Source organism: Etheostoma spectabile, chromosome 14, assembly GCF_008692095.1.
Source record: "Etheostoma spectabile isolate EspeVRDwgs_2016 chromosome 14, UIUC_Espe_1.0, whole genome shotgun sequence".
NCBI lineage: Eukaryota > Metazoa > Chordata > Actinopteri > Perciformes > Percidae > Etheostoma > Etheostoma spectabile.
In genome coordinates, this window is record NC_045746.1 from 24025161 (window position 1) to 24040676 (window position 15516).

General features: G+C 39.2%; 1 protein-coding gene across 1 annotated transcript in view; it reads left to right on the plus strand.

The window, feature by feature from the left end:
• The window catches only part of grin2da (glutamate receptor, ionotropic, N-methyl D-aspartate 2D, a), a 254730-nt gene that overhangs the window by 161496 nt on the left and 77718 nt on the right, over positions 1-15516 (plus strand). Inside the window, exon 7 of the mRNA XM_032535848.1 lies at positions 9009-9123. Coding sequence (XP_032391739.1) covers positions 9009-9123 — 115 coding nt within the window. The remainder of the gene's footprint in view (positions 1-9008; positions 9124-15516) is intronic.

The window sequence follows — 15516 nt, forward strand, 5'->3', positions numbered from 1 at the left end:
GGGCTTCCTCCCTCCCCCGCCCAGGCCACATCGCTACCTGGATGTGTGACGGCACTGCAATAGTTCTATCTTATGATGAAAAAGTAGAGACGACTGTAGACAGAAATGAAGAGAGATTTTATCTTAGTCTTTGTTTGATGCAAAACATTTGAGTCTCGTCTTTTTTTGTCAACAATAATGCATAGCAGCAATAGAGTAATCCCAAAAGTGCAAGGTTGTGAATATACAGTAGACTAATTTGTAGCCAATGTGTTGAATGTGTTCTGGCTGGAATTTGTTTTCGGCTGCTACATCCAAACACAATTACATGCATTGATATTCTGTTATTACTCTGATATAATGACTCCTGTGGTGGTACCATTTCACTGCTTAGCTATCAAAGACTTGATGGATGTTGAGGTATAGGAGTCGGCTGAAAAGCACCAGCGTATGATCGGGTAGAAATGTATATTATCATAACCTGGAGGGAATCAGGTTCAGCTTTCCTGTTGATGCTTTATTTGTGTTTTCCAGAGTGCACGCTGCAATTTCAGCATCTATTAAGCCTCTGAATATCTGCTGGGTAATATTGTTTGTTTGTCAATGACAAGCAGCTATTCAAGCCTACCTTCAAGCATTCTTTCCGGAATCTATTGCACATCAACAATGCAGTGAATTATCTGTCTCTTATATACTCCAGGACTACATTAGCATACCATTAAGGGAGCTCAAGTTTCTCTCAACCAATTAGTGAACTGACCGTTTCTTCTAAATTCAGAGTTCCCCTAACTGTTGCCCTTAGGGAATAAAGCCAAAGTTTATCAGCAATGCAGTAAAGACTGTGACTTTTCAGTCAGCTGCACCTATAGGAGCTGCATCTCATTTAACTTTTTGGCTTTATGTCCTTCTGAAGAACGTCAGAAATGGAAATATTCAGAATGCTGAAAAAAAACAACACTAAACACTATATTTCATTTACAATAGCAGGGATAAGCTCATACTCTTACTATTAGAAAGCAGAGCTGGGTTATGCATATAATATCCTGATTTCTAGCTTCTGTAAGCTGCTTTCTAATGCTGTTTTTCATTAGGCCTATTCCTTATCCTCACTGCATTTGATACATAACTTAAAGTCAACATACAGTATGACTGGAGGTTTTTTTTTTGCACTTTGACCCAAACAAATTCCATGGTGGACCACTGAGGATTAACGGCCTAACTTATAATGGTAAATAAGTAAATTGTTTCTATTTTGTGCAGGCCTGCACTATCTTTGTGTGACACTGTTAAATGTACGTGCCTTGGCGTTTGTTAGAGCATCAAACAGCATCTGAAAACCTTCCTACAGCAGATTTAAAGAGCAGAGCTTATATGACAATGCTTGTCCTCATTCCCACTTGAATGATTCACTGTGTTGAAACTATAATGAAGACAGAGATGCTGCAGAGCAGAGATCAGTACGATGATGCAGTACACAGTTATGACTTAAGCTCGACCGATATATAGGCGGGCCGATATTATAGTTGGGCCGATATTACAGTTGGGCCGATATTATCGACCGATATTAGGCGTTTCCCAATATATCCGTATCGGCATTCATTTTTTAAATGTTCGTTCCTTAGAATCATTTATAATGACGAATAAAGGATTCTGATAAATGAATTTTTGAAAAATAAAACTGTCAACTATATTATGAGCGTTGGCGTTGCATAGTTTGTCCACCAGAAGACGCTCTACAACGTCCCTGTTAGTGATGGCGTTGTATACTCTGTCCACCAGAGGACGCTCTACAACGTCCCTGTTAGTGATGGCGTTGCATAGTCTGTCCACCAGAGGACGCTCTACAACGTCCCTGTTAGTGATGGCGTTGCATAGTCTGTCCACCAGAGGACGCTCTACAACGTCCCTGTTAGTGATGGCGTTGTATACTCTGTCCACCAGAGGACGCTCTACAACGTCCCTGTTAGTGATGGAGTTGCATAGTCTGTCCACCAGAGGACGCTCTGCAACGTCCCTGTTAGTGATGGCGTTGAATAGTCTGTCCACCAGAGGACGCTCTACAACGTCCCTGTTAGTGATGGCGTTGTATAGTCTGTCCACCAGAAGACGCTCTACAACGTCCCTGTTAGTGATGGTGTTGCATAGTCTGTCCACCAGAGGACGCTCTACAACGCCCCTGTTAGTGATGGCGTTGTATAGTCTGTCCACCAGAGGACGCTCTACAACGTCTCTATGAATTTGTATTTTTATACATTTTAATTATCACACCTTTAATATATTTTGATGTTCCTCTGGTCTGTTGTGACAGTAAAACAAATTATCATATTAGTTTGGTGACAACTCATAAATAACTACATATAGCTAATGTTAGAGAAATCTGTTTGTTTTGTTTCGCTTTTTTTTTTAAGACATACTAAATACCTACATTCTGTTTGTGACTATATGGTTTTATTCAATAAAGTATCCAATAGCAATTACCGTAGGTGACTAATTGTTTAGTTTATTGATGCAAAACACAATTATTCCATCCAGAATATGCTGCTTTTCTCTGTATTTCATATTGGATACTTTTTTAGGTTTTTGGACTATTGGTTGAGCAAAACAAACAATATGTAGATGTCACGTTAAGCTCTGGAAAATTGCGATGGAAGTTTATCACTATTTTCTTCTTTGTATTTGTCTCTGCCATTTTAGTAGCTTTCTCGTACATGCACACTTACGATCTGGCACCTGGTCACTACGATTGTACGTACACGGTCTGGTGGCTGGACTGGGCAGATTTTTCTTGGAAAAAAACCCTACTTATTCTGCCTTTTAATGAATCAACTTCTGACTATTGAAATTCATTTTTGACCTTTGGGCACACTATGTACACCAAAACAAACAGCTTTTAACCCCCATCTCCATAGGGCTGGGCAATATATCGTTATTATATTGATATAGTGATACAAAATTATATATTGTATTAGATTTTGGATATAATTTTATCGTAACATGGCATAAGTGTTATCTTTTCCTGGTTTTAAAGGCTGCGATGGAGAGATAGATAGATAGATAGATAGATAGATAGATAGATAGATATTGATCCCAATAAAATTGGAAATTACAGTGTTGCAGCAGCAAAATCACACAGCACAGAATATAAATATAAATGAAAAACTAGGATACAATATACATACATACAATATACAGTACATAAAATAATAGGAATAAAATACAAGAGCAAATAGTTGAATATATACAAGCTGAGAATACAAAATGTGCAACTGCTTAAATAGTATGATAAGTTACTGTAAAGTGATGTAATTTTCTGAATTTACCAGACTGTTCTAGCCATTTTATTATGTATTATTTTACCGACTTAGCCAATATATCCACATTACTGATGAGTATTTATCATAGATCTGTTTGTGTAATTATTTTAGTGAAGGCACCACTAGTCATATCGATATCGAGGTTTTTTCTCCAAAATATCGCCATATTTGATTTTCTCCACATCGCCCAGCTCTACTGCAGCATATACCTGAAACACACCACTTCCTGTGCACCGGAGCCAAATTAGTACCATGAGAATATGTAGAGTTCCTGAACCGATTTCTGCAGTGCGTACTTTCTGGCTGTTTTGAAGCCTGATTGCAGTTGATTAAGAGTTATTTGAGATGTTGTTGAGGTGTGTTCATCAGCGAGGTCGCCCGTGCGTGTTTGTGAGCGTGCGGGATGGTTTTCATTAGGGAGCTTTGATGTGCTTTTTTCCAGATGCTTTTAAGGTAGATATTTCATTAAAAAACATCAAAGGTAAATCTCTCTCTCTCTCTCTCTCTCTCTCTCTCTCTCTCTCTCTCTCTCTCAGGTCTTTGGTTCACGCCAAAGCTCTTTGCTTTTGTCTTTCCTGGTATTGAAAGTATTCTCAAGTATTTGTCTTGCAATGTTTTCTCTCAGCTGTTCTACCACGTATTCCTCTGTCTCTGCACACTTCCCGCTGCTGCGTGACATGAGAAACCAGCTCAAGACAGGGAGGGGGGGGCAAACATTTTGGCCAATTTTACTCGTCGTGTTGTCTCTCTCCCCGCGTGCGTCGCTTACCTCCTCTCCGCTCTTTGTTTCTCGATGATGGATGACGAGGATGTTTGTTCCCCACTGTGACGCTCTCGGCTCTACCTCCACAGCCTAGATTACGACGCTTTGCTTTCTGTCCTCATTCGCTTTTCTTTCCTGATTTCTCCTTTTTTCTAAAAAAAAAAACCTAATTTCACAAGGGATCAAATTGCTTGATGTTTTTTTCTCTGGTGTACTTTTTAGAAATAAATTATTTTTAGGTAATATGGTGAATATTTGAAGATAAATATTTATTATCCCATGAGGGAGATTTGTTGTCACAGTCTGTGACAGAGACAAATATATCAACAGATAACACAAAGACAGGTACATCGACACATAGGAACAACCTTATTCACAACAGTCCAGTTTCTATATAAGGTCAGCGAGGTATTTGTTCTGCTGGTCAATGGCAGAAGAAACAAAACCTCTGCCAAGGCGTGTCCATCTACACCTCAGAGTTGTGTGTCTGCGGCCATATGGCAGCAGTGTAAATTGTGGATGTAGTGGGTGATTGGTGTCGTTGACAATGGTGAGGGCAAGGCGTGTGATGGCTCTATCGTTCAGGTCTGAGATGTTGGGTCTAGAGCAGGGTTGTGGTAGTAATTAATGGCAATATTGAGTACTACAATTTCCAAATTGCAGACGCAAATGTCGCAAATGTCGCTCGTTGTGCCCCATGTCTGTTAACCCTTGTTGTCCTCGGGTCAAACTGACCCGTTTCAAAGAAATATGAAACATGTGACTATGAAATATGGATTTCTTTCGACCAAATTGCCCAAAAATTACATTGATGATTCCATACAACATTCTTCAGGTAAAATTAATGATTACTTTCATTGAATTTGTTGGGTGTTTTATTTCATCTTAAAGCATTTAGAATTTTGTTTTTTTTATGGTTTTAAAACAGTATCCGGACTAAACTTTGACACCTACCCATCTGTTATCCACTCAAAATCTGCTGATTTTAACTATTAGTCAACATAGTTCATAATATCTGCCTAACGTATATATGATTTGATATAAATGAGGTTTGTTGACCATGAATTCCCAGAATAAGTGTAAAACCTCTTATTAAACCAGCTCAGGTTTAAAAAAAAAAAAAAAAAAAAAAAAAAAAAAAAAAAAAAAAAAAAAAGCGCCAAAAGCTGGAAAAAGTGACAAATCAGAAAAAGCAACAAAAAACATTGGAAAAGCACAAAACAATATTCATTTTCAATTTTGACCTGGAAGGACAAGTTCATGGTTAACGGGAAGACAATACAAGGGTTAAAGGCAAAATATGGGTCAAACCATTCTGAATGAAATAGTGGTGCTGCAGAGATGTCCCAGCCTACAAACTGTATCCTACCGACTAAAGAAAACAGATCCTCGCAAAAATCACACTAAAAATCCTTTTCATTTTTCAGATTTTAATATTTTTCAATGAGAATGATACAAAAATCTTCATTCCCTCCAATATCGTGAATCATATCGCAATATCAGTCAAAATAATCACAATTAGATAATTTCCTCCTATCGTGCAACCCTATTGTAATAATTGATAGTAGATGCTAACTGATCATTTGTGGAGGCGACGTGTGAGATCTTGGTGGGTTTGTGTTTGTTAGGGATGGTGAGCATGTTATAGAAACGGGGGAACGGTGAGTTTATAGACGACGTGTAACCTCTGCTGAGATATCGGTGACCTGTGGATCAAAACTGAGGTTGCTGTATTGTCTGAAGCAGGGGTTCCCAAAACTTTCAGCCCACGACCCCCAAAGTAACGGTGCAAGTGACTTGCGACCCCCCCCACTATAAACGTATATAAACATTGCGCGCAACCGCGCAATGTTGCATATTGACAACACAAAATAACACAAAATAACACAACAGTTTTATCTTGTGTTAAAATCATGGCTAAAATATGCTATTTTTAATCGTTTTTAAATTTTCATTTTATTTCTGGAAATCAACTTGCGACACCCCCCCCCCCCCCCCTCTGGCTCGCGACCCCCCCCTGTGGGTCCCGACCCCCACTTTGGGAATCACTGGTCTAAAGTGAGTTCAAGGTATTTGAATTTGTTGACCTGGAGTACTGTGGTTTTGTGTTGAAACATCATCCTTTCAATCGATTGTGACATTGAAAAAGTTGATTTTGATCTTCTGTCTGGAACCAGAGGAGGTTCGGAGTGTCAGGCTCATTTTCTGTCCAGCATCCGATTTGGCAAAACTTCCAGTAGCCTAAACTGTGTTTTGTCAAGTTTGTAGCTCAGCATCCATCAGCTTCTCCTACACTCCGTCAGCTGCATCACTGAGTCAGCCTCGGCTGTCTGTTGTCTGCTTTGAATCCTTCTGTATCCACTGTAAAACAACGATCTATTATTAGATATATTTAAATGAACAGCTTGTGCAACAGAAGAGTTAATTATAAAATTGGCACCTTCGTCATATTACATGGTTTTGCTTTACACTGCATTCGTTTTTATGATTAACATTTATTTATTTTAAATGGATACAAAAGACAATTGACACCCCCCCCCCCACCAACCCCCAAATGCTGCATCTCCAACCATCTCACTAGGCCACGCCTGGATTGACAGCAACCCTTTATTCCTACATCACATTCTTTTGTCCAGTGCTTTTGTCCAGAGTGAGTTACAACAAGTGCATTCACCCATGAAATAACAAGACCAAGATGTCGAAGAATGTGTATAGACGATTTGAATTGGAGCAGATAGCATAGGACTCTGACAATAGACCTCTGAAGTGTTGCCCACAATTGTTCAACGATTTAAACTGGTCTGGTGTTGGGCCCCATGACGGCTGGAGAAGCAGGCGACCAGTCCCAGTGTTTTATGAGAGCAGCGTAAGTTACAGCAAGAAATTTTAAATGATGTGTTAAATGACATCACTGTGTTAAACTGTGTTAAATGACATTGTTGAGCAAGTTTAAAATTTTTTTTTTTTTTCTTTACTAACCCCCATGTTGTCTTCGGAAGGAAAGTCAAAATAAAGGTGAAAAATGTTGGAAAACAACAAAATTAAAAAAAAAAATCAAAAACACTGGAAGAAAGCGTCAAAAACGCTGGGAAAAAGAGACAAAATGTTCGGGGAAAAAGTGTCTAAAACGACAAATATCGCAATAAAGGTAGACAAAACATCCAAAAAAGGGACAAAGACATGTTATTGAAAATAGTGACCAAAAAACAACAAAACCAAAATTTTGTTAAAAAAACTTTGTAAAGAGCAACAAAAACATTGAGATAAAGGGAAAAACGTTTTTCATGGGCAAAGGGAAGACAACAAAAAGGGCCAGGAGGCACACTTGGGCGAGTGGTTGAGCGAGGAGACTAGAGCGAGCGTTTGCGGTGTCGTTTTGAGAACAAGTTAACGTACGAGTGAATGCAGCGTGAGGAAAAGGATTGAGTAAAGAAGTAAAGTGAGCCTACAGGCAACGATAAACAACAAGCTTCTCAAGACACGGGGGCTTCATCTGCCCTTTATATTGGCAGGAAAGTGAAGGGTGTGTTACTCCCATAAGCATCCTGCCCTTGTCCCCTGTGCTTCCCGACTACGGTCTAGGAGCAGTAGGCAAAATTAAGAAAGACAACATCATCTCCCTACGTACCTGGCTAGCTATTTAGCTTCATCCAAGAAACATAGCAACAGAGAAAATGGGGATACATGTAAATGAGAAGGACGCAGCTGCCTGGCGTTGCCGTATGTCCACTTAGCATATTTCTGGGATTGTTGTAAAAATGTACACTTTAACATGAACATGATGCCAAGCTTAAAGAATTAAGTGAAACTAAACCACAATTCAGTCTCAATATCAGTGATTCACAACAACTCTGAGTAAATTTAGTAACGGTAATATAACCATAGTTACATTTTAATTGTGTTAGCTGTTACTTTAGCATCTGTCCAAAACTCGTTAAATCATATTAGTGCTGCATTCGCTTTCATGACATCTTAATGACAAGTCTGAATTGTTTCACTTTACTTGAGGTCAAGGAAAAATATTCATGATACATTTATAATGGTCTCACGACCGCTAATGTTAAACGTAACAAATGACAATGTCATGTAATGTGTCACACGTAAAACTAAATCGTTTCTTAATAAAGTTTTCTTGAAGTTTGATAATTAGGCCTGCTGTGTCATTTATAGATAGATAGATAGATAGATAGATAGATAGATAGATAGATAGATAGATAGATAGATAGATAGATAGATATTTATTGATCCAAAAAATGGTAAATTACAGTGTTACAGCAGCACACAAAATATACATACATACAATATACATGAAATAATAATAATAATAATAACAAAATATAAGAACAAATATTTAAATATTTACAAGATGGGAAAAACAAAACTGTTATGACAGGTTATGTTGTCTAGGTTTATGTCAACTTGTCATAACAAAGACATTGACAGCTTAGGCGATATTGTCTTGCTTAATATCAGGTTGTCATAACACCGAGATTATTGTCTTTGTTAATTCTAAGTTGTCATAACACAAATGTCCTGAACAATACCACTTTTGCATTTGAAGTGTCCTATTTTACCCAATGACACTTAATGACAACAGTCAGGGACTTTCAGAAAGACTCATTCGTGTTCATGACAAGTTCCGTATCATACATATGACATATGTATGACATATATGTGTCATGTCAGTCTTGTGCACACCCCTTCAAACAAAGGTTTACCCAATTTTGTAGTTTTTTTTGTGTTTTTTAATGAACATTTAAATGCTGTATATTGACTCCTCTTGCTTATTGAATATCACATCTGGTTTAGTCTTCCACAGGGGACATGGGACTTCTTCTCAGGGACATGGAGCCTTGATAACCTGTACATGTATTTGCTTTTCCCCTTACTCCATCATGTAGGGCAGTAAAATCTCTTATTTGGCTTCTCTGTTCTATTGGGTTCTCTCACAGGTACTTCAGCAACATATCCCTCGGTGGGCGGGATTATTCCTTCAACAGTGACGGCTACCTGTCCAAACCGCTGCTGGATGTCATCTCCTACACCAATGGGAGGGGCTGGGAGGAGGTGAGTACGCAGCTGTGCAAGTTGGCAGTAATTATCATAACACGGCGGCTGGACGGGCTAACCGCTAATTTCACAGCCCATCAAACATGCTAACTCATCGCTGCTCTGCTTCCCTTTTCTGCTGTCTCATTGTCTCTCCGTCCCCTCTCTCTCCCCGTCCCCTCCTCCCTCTACTTTTCCATTTTGGTTGGTCAGCCTTGTTAGCCAGCACTAAGTCCACGTCCAATAGCCTCTCCATCGGGGGCCATTTGTAGCAGTTGTACAGTAATAGCACCAAATCCAAGGTCTGCCCTCAGAGGCTCTTACAATTCCTCCAGACTCTGTTCGAGCTGAGAAAAACAAGTAAACCTTTTTGTTCTATCCTGCTGTTTTCCATTTGCTCCTGACCTTTTATGACTCAATATGTTCACCGGTGAGTGCAGACTTAACACCCCCTTCATTTAAAGGATAACTTTGAAGGAAATTGACTTTTGAAAGAAGGAAAACACATTGCTTTAACCGCACAGCATCAGTCTGAGTCTTTGGATTTGAAGTGTTTGTAGTTCAACCGCTTCCTGACAAAGCTTAACTTCCTGTACAGCACTTCAGTTGGGCTCCATTAGTGAAGGATGAACAAAGGTTTCAGATGGCATTAGGTAGACTACATTTACATCGCTACGTTCTGGTTTTTAAGAGTTTTTGAGCCAGAAGCTCTCCGTGCACGTAAGTGGTTTTACACTACACGCCCAAACCCGCATATCTGATAAATAATCTCTTACACTGGGCATGCCGGGGTAAACCGGAGACCGCATTTCTACCCCGCCCGTTGCTGGTAGTTGCCATAGTAATGTTAGCTAGTAGCTTACTCTCAGAGAACGAGACGTCATGATCCAATCAGACAGCAAAACAATTGGTTCAGCGTTGTTGTTGACACGGTCAGAAGTGTTTCTTTAGTTTTTTTAAGTGGTATCAGATCAGTGTATAAACTCCAGTACTTCTCGATACCGATACTAGCGTTTTAGGCAGTATCGGAGACAATACTGATACTGGTATTGGTATCGGAACTTCTCTAGTTTCAACATGACAAAACCATACAAAGCCAGGTCCCCGGCATTTGAAATTAACAACAGCTATAAATTCTTTCATGCTGTACACTGGAGATTTGTTGTTCATGTGTCTATTTGGTAGCATCTGTCCATATTTGGGGTGTGATGAGACACTCAGCTAATGAAACAAGACACAACATTGGGTTCACGAGGACAAGACGAGACATTTTCCCACATTTTTAAAGAAAGAAAACTTCAATGACGAAACAAGACTTATTACACTTATTACGTGTGCTTCTAATTCCTAATTGAAACTGTTTGTGACCTTCTGACTGAAGTACTTTATTTTCCTCACAAAAAAGAAGAACAGCAAATGCAACACGTAACGGACTGCATTTATTTAGTCTTATTTATTTAAGTGCAAACCATAATCAGAGTACTGTCTCAATAACCAAAGTGCAAACAGACACTGGGCAATTATTTTCTTTGAGCATTATACACACCGCTACGCCTAAGACGTGGTCACATTTCACAGTGGTAATGTTATAAAGCCCAAATAATTAACCATCAAACACTCACCAGAGGATTTTGATAGATATTTTAATGAACAGCAAGGAGCAAGGAACCGGTGAGAAACTGTGGAGACATTGGATGGAGCACCGTCACACTACATGTTAAACTGCGTCTTTTGCTTGACACTTTTTTAAGTCAAAATCCGTCATTTGTAAAATCTCATTTTGCCTTTCTTCTACCAGCAGTTTTTATCCTTCTCAGTGTCACATGGTGAATCTTTACTCTGAAGTGGCCGCGAAATCCCCCCATTCTCAGTTCAGTCAACATTCACGATAATACACATTCTCTTGACAATGCCGCATACTGTTCCCCCTCTCTGGGCCATCTATGAAACTCGACTCATGGTTGGGAATTTGCATCAGAAAAAGCTTGGAGTGAATGGTGGAGTTTGAAAAAGGGGTTTGCAGGATTGTATACATCATGCATACTGTCATCTGGCATTGACTCCCATTTATTTTTGCAGAAGATAACAAGCCTCGGCGTGAGATTCAGAAAGGAGGAAAATACTAAAGTTACTGATTATACTTAAATACTATTTTTTTTAAACTTGTCAAATAGGCAGCACTTGATTGCTGAACAAGGGGCATTTATTTTTGGCGAATTTCAAATATTTTATTTGTTTTTCAGTCTTCTTTAGTTTTTGAGGTGTTTTTGAGATCTCTTCTGACAGTAGTTAACCTGACTGAACATTACAGTAGTGCCTGCTGCAATAAGCACTAGCCTATTAAATCAGTGGGAATCACAGTGTGTGCGTTTCCTGATTCAGCTCACCATTATCGTATTGGATGTTTACTGAATGAAGGCTGAGATACTGACTGTGGAGACAGGTTACTATCTCGTACGCCATGGGTTTGGAAAAGATAAAGGATGAAAAACTGGCTACAGGCGGCAGAAAAACTGACAGATAAGGGTTTCATTTGCACTGCTGCTCTCAAAAGACGACCCCTGTGTCACTCTTTTATATCTGAAGTTTGTGTGAGTGGAGGAGGAAATCATCAAGATGCCATGTTTCAAACCGAAAACCCTTCCCACCTTTTGGTGTTTGACTTCATGTAGTAATCAGAGAGTATTTATGATTCATGTCTGCAAATTACTGGAATGAAAGTATGCTCAGGATTCTTATGATGCTCAATCACAAGCACACTTATAGATGCTTTAATACACAGGTTTTTATTTACAATAGACTGAAGAGACTTTGTAATGTTAGTGATAAACCTACAGGTAATTATCGCCGGACTCTGCAGTTCCACTCAGCTCTATGGAGCGCTTAAGTGTCTCTTAAAGCTGTGGTAGGCAATTTATTTTTGCCGTTGCTGTGCAAAAAATCCATAATGTTTCATCACCCTGTTATTACAGTGCCCATATTACGAAAAAAAACACTTTTTCTTGGATTTGGGGTGTTATTTTGTGTCTCTGGTTCTTCCAAACGCATAAAAACTTGGACAAAAAAAACCTTTCCATGCTGTTTTGAGTGAGATGCGGTTCCTGAATGTCCTCTGCCTTGAGCCTCCGAGTGAGCTGTTCAACATCGACACGGGTCTCTAGCTGAGACGAGGTTGCTAACCTTAGCACATGCTAGCGCTAGCTAGACAGTTCCCGGTTTTGGTGACCTGTCCCCAGCTGGATCTGTTTCCGGAAATGTCCCCGGTTTTCACTGTGGCTGACAGACTCGAAATTGGAATGAAAGAAAGAAAACATTGACCAAACAGAGCCGATCGAGCAGCGCTGCTCAGAGAGGTTTTAGCCGTATTTTACGATGCTAAAATTACCGATTATTTACATGGACTCTGGTGGGTTTAGCAAACGCAATTTTGCGGACTTTTATGTTTAAAAAAAGGATATTAATCTTAACAGGAAGGTCAACCTCCTTAGAAATCCTTTCCATAATGGTGTCCGACACTTGGAATATTAATCTGCACTTTTATGAACGTAAATACAAGCTGGACAATTATCCAATTAACTTACATTGTAGCTTGTTTCTCTGCTGCCAACTGCAGCGATCTCGTTTAATACTGCGTCAATGTCAAAGGAAAATCTTTCCTCAATGGTTTTTATTGTATCCGATACTCAATGAGCTGTTGCAGAAACAAGCCTGAAGCAATAAAGCAAAAGCTGTCAGATAAATGCAGTTCATTGAAGTGTATTGAAGTACAAGTATGAATTAGAAGCAGGGTTAGGGGGGCTCAACCCCTAATGAGAAAAGCTCTAGGTCCCCGTTTTAAGTTTTACCAAAAATAAAAACATGATGTGTTTTGGAGGTATATACGCTACAACACACACTAGTTCACCATAATCTCCAAAAGAACTACTTCCTGTCCCTGTTCTGCAGGTGTTCCCTCGTAAGTATGCCCTCGTCTAGAAGAAGTCTCCCAGCTGATCCTGCCTAGGACTGACCAAAGTTGGAGGAAGAGTTATCTAGCTGATGTGATCTCACCTAGCAACTGAGCATGTGTGACTCCCAACAGAGATAGTACAGAAGTGAGATGTCTCACTCTTTAGCTAAAACAGAGATCCAAACACACAGGGTGAAAACAGGATCTGAAGCAATGTGCCGTACAACAAAAATATGTTTTTTGAAAATGAAATTATGTAAACCTATTCCGGTACAACCACAAAATACAATTATGAACCTGAAAATGATCAGAATATGGGTGCTGTAAAGTAATCTAAGAGAAAAGACTTCTGCACCTCCTAGGGATGTTATTTTTCAGTTTTCTTCTGACCGATCGGCGACCATCGTCAGCACCACCATGATGTTCCAGCTGATGTTTGATTATAGCAGCCCGCGGTGTGTGTAGCCTGTCTCCACAGCATCTGCGAGGTTGTCAGCTGTGTGTCTGCCTGGCATACTCTGTGAATCGGACGGCTGATTTAACCCCCCAGTCCTCATCGATACAGTGACATGTGTCACGTGGCTCTCGCATCCAGCGGAGAGCCTCGAGCAGAAAGTAATAGCAGCTTGAAACACAAGCTAGTGCAAAGTAGTAGCAGTAATATGTTTACTAGCAGTTAAGAAAATCTATTCCTGTTTTTCTTTTATAGTGCAAAAACTATTATTTTTATTTTAATAATATTGTTTTGAAGAGTTCCTATCGGCGGTTAACAGTTAAACTGTAATGAATAACATCCCAAGTACCTCTTCTTAGCCCTTTTTTCAGGTTTTAGATTTGACGGGAGACTTTGGTCAATCACAGGTCAGTTCAGAGAGAGAGCATTTCTATTGGCTGTTGATCATCTGAGAGAGAACGAGAGCTGCAGGGAAACTTTTTTTGCTTTTGACTAAGTTTACCACACTGTTTGGCTTTTCTGGGCTCAGAACTTTTTTCAGGTGTTGGCTATGAAACCGGTCTTTTAACCTTCATGTTGTCCCCGGGTCAAATTGACCCGTTTTCCTATATCAATGTTCTTTTTAACTACCCAAAATAACACACAACGCTCTTTGCAAGTACAAATTTCTACTTTCATTAATTCTGGGGTGTCTTATTCAATTTTATAGCATTGAAAAAAAAACATTTTTAGTGGTTTCCAAATAGTATTGAGTAAAAGTTGACATATTCCAGTCTGTGATTATCCATCAACATCCATTCCTTTAATTTTAGTCTAAATAGTTCCTAATTTCAGCTTTTCTAACTCAAACAATCGGTATAATTTCCTTAGGTATTGACCATAAATCTCAAAATTAACTGTAAAACTAAAGTTCATAAATTAGTGTTACGTAGTGTTGAAAACATTAAACAAAGTGACAAAGTTGTGTTTTTTTAAAGCGTCAAAAGTGTTAAAAAGCGTGACCAAAAAAACAATAAAAGGCATCAACAAAAGTCTAGGTTAACCAACACTTGTGTACAAAACAACATGAAACCGCTAAGTAAACCAGCAGGTAGCCCTATCCCAAATAACAAGCGCCCTGGTCAAGCAAAGTATTTTACTATGGAGAACAGTTTGAAAAAGATAAACAGTGGACATTACTATATGAAAGTCCCTTTGTAAAATATGGAATTCATCTCTTTTTAGCCTAATGACATTTTTATCCATTAAAATTATTTTTTTCCTCAGTCATTTCCAGGCAAGGACTTGATGGTCTGTTAAAGTGACTCTTGCGTGAGGGCTTCGACCTGCGGGTTATAAGAGCCACGCAAAGGACAAACAGTGTCGATACAACTCCCTCTGGGACCAGCACTTGACCCTCTCTGCCCGCTGGGTCTCTCCAACCTCATTTATCTGAGCATCCCTGTTACCCAGGCGTATATTTGCTGAATTAACCTCTCTTGAACTGAATCATGGAGTATATTTGCCGAGCACAGCAACTTAGGGCTGCTGAACAAGAGCTGGCTGTAGAGCTCGTCGGGACTGTATTTATCAAGAGTCTCAGAGTCAGACATATTCACACAGAGATTAATATTTGGTCTGGCCTTTGGGCAAAGAACATATTTTGTGAACTTTTGTAATTGCCAAGCAGGTTTGGCGATTAACCCGTTTCTGATTTTTGCTGCACCTCAAACTTTAAGTCGCACATAAAGTAAAGAATTTCTAATTTGTTGAATTCATTTTGGAAGCATGATTAATGATGTTGGAGTTAAATGTTACACGCATTATGCATAGAATAGCACAATCCATAAGGACAGTCCAACAGTGGCCAAATTATTAGCCGAGCTGTAATTGCATTTAATCTTCCTGAATAACTCAAGAAATAACGTTGGGTCACGCTAACTTGTGCAAAAATTAAATCTTAACCCTTAACATATGCAGTTTGTTAAATATTCTGAAGTGATTTCATTTGTTCTGCATCAAATAGTTA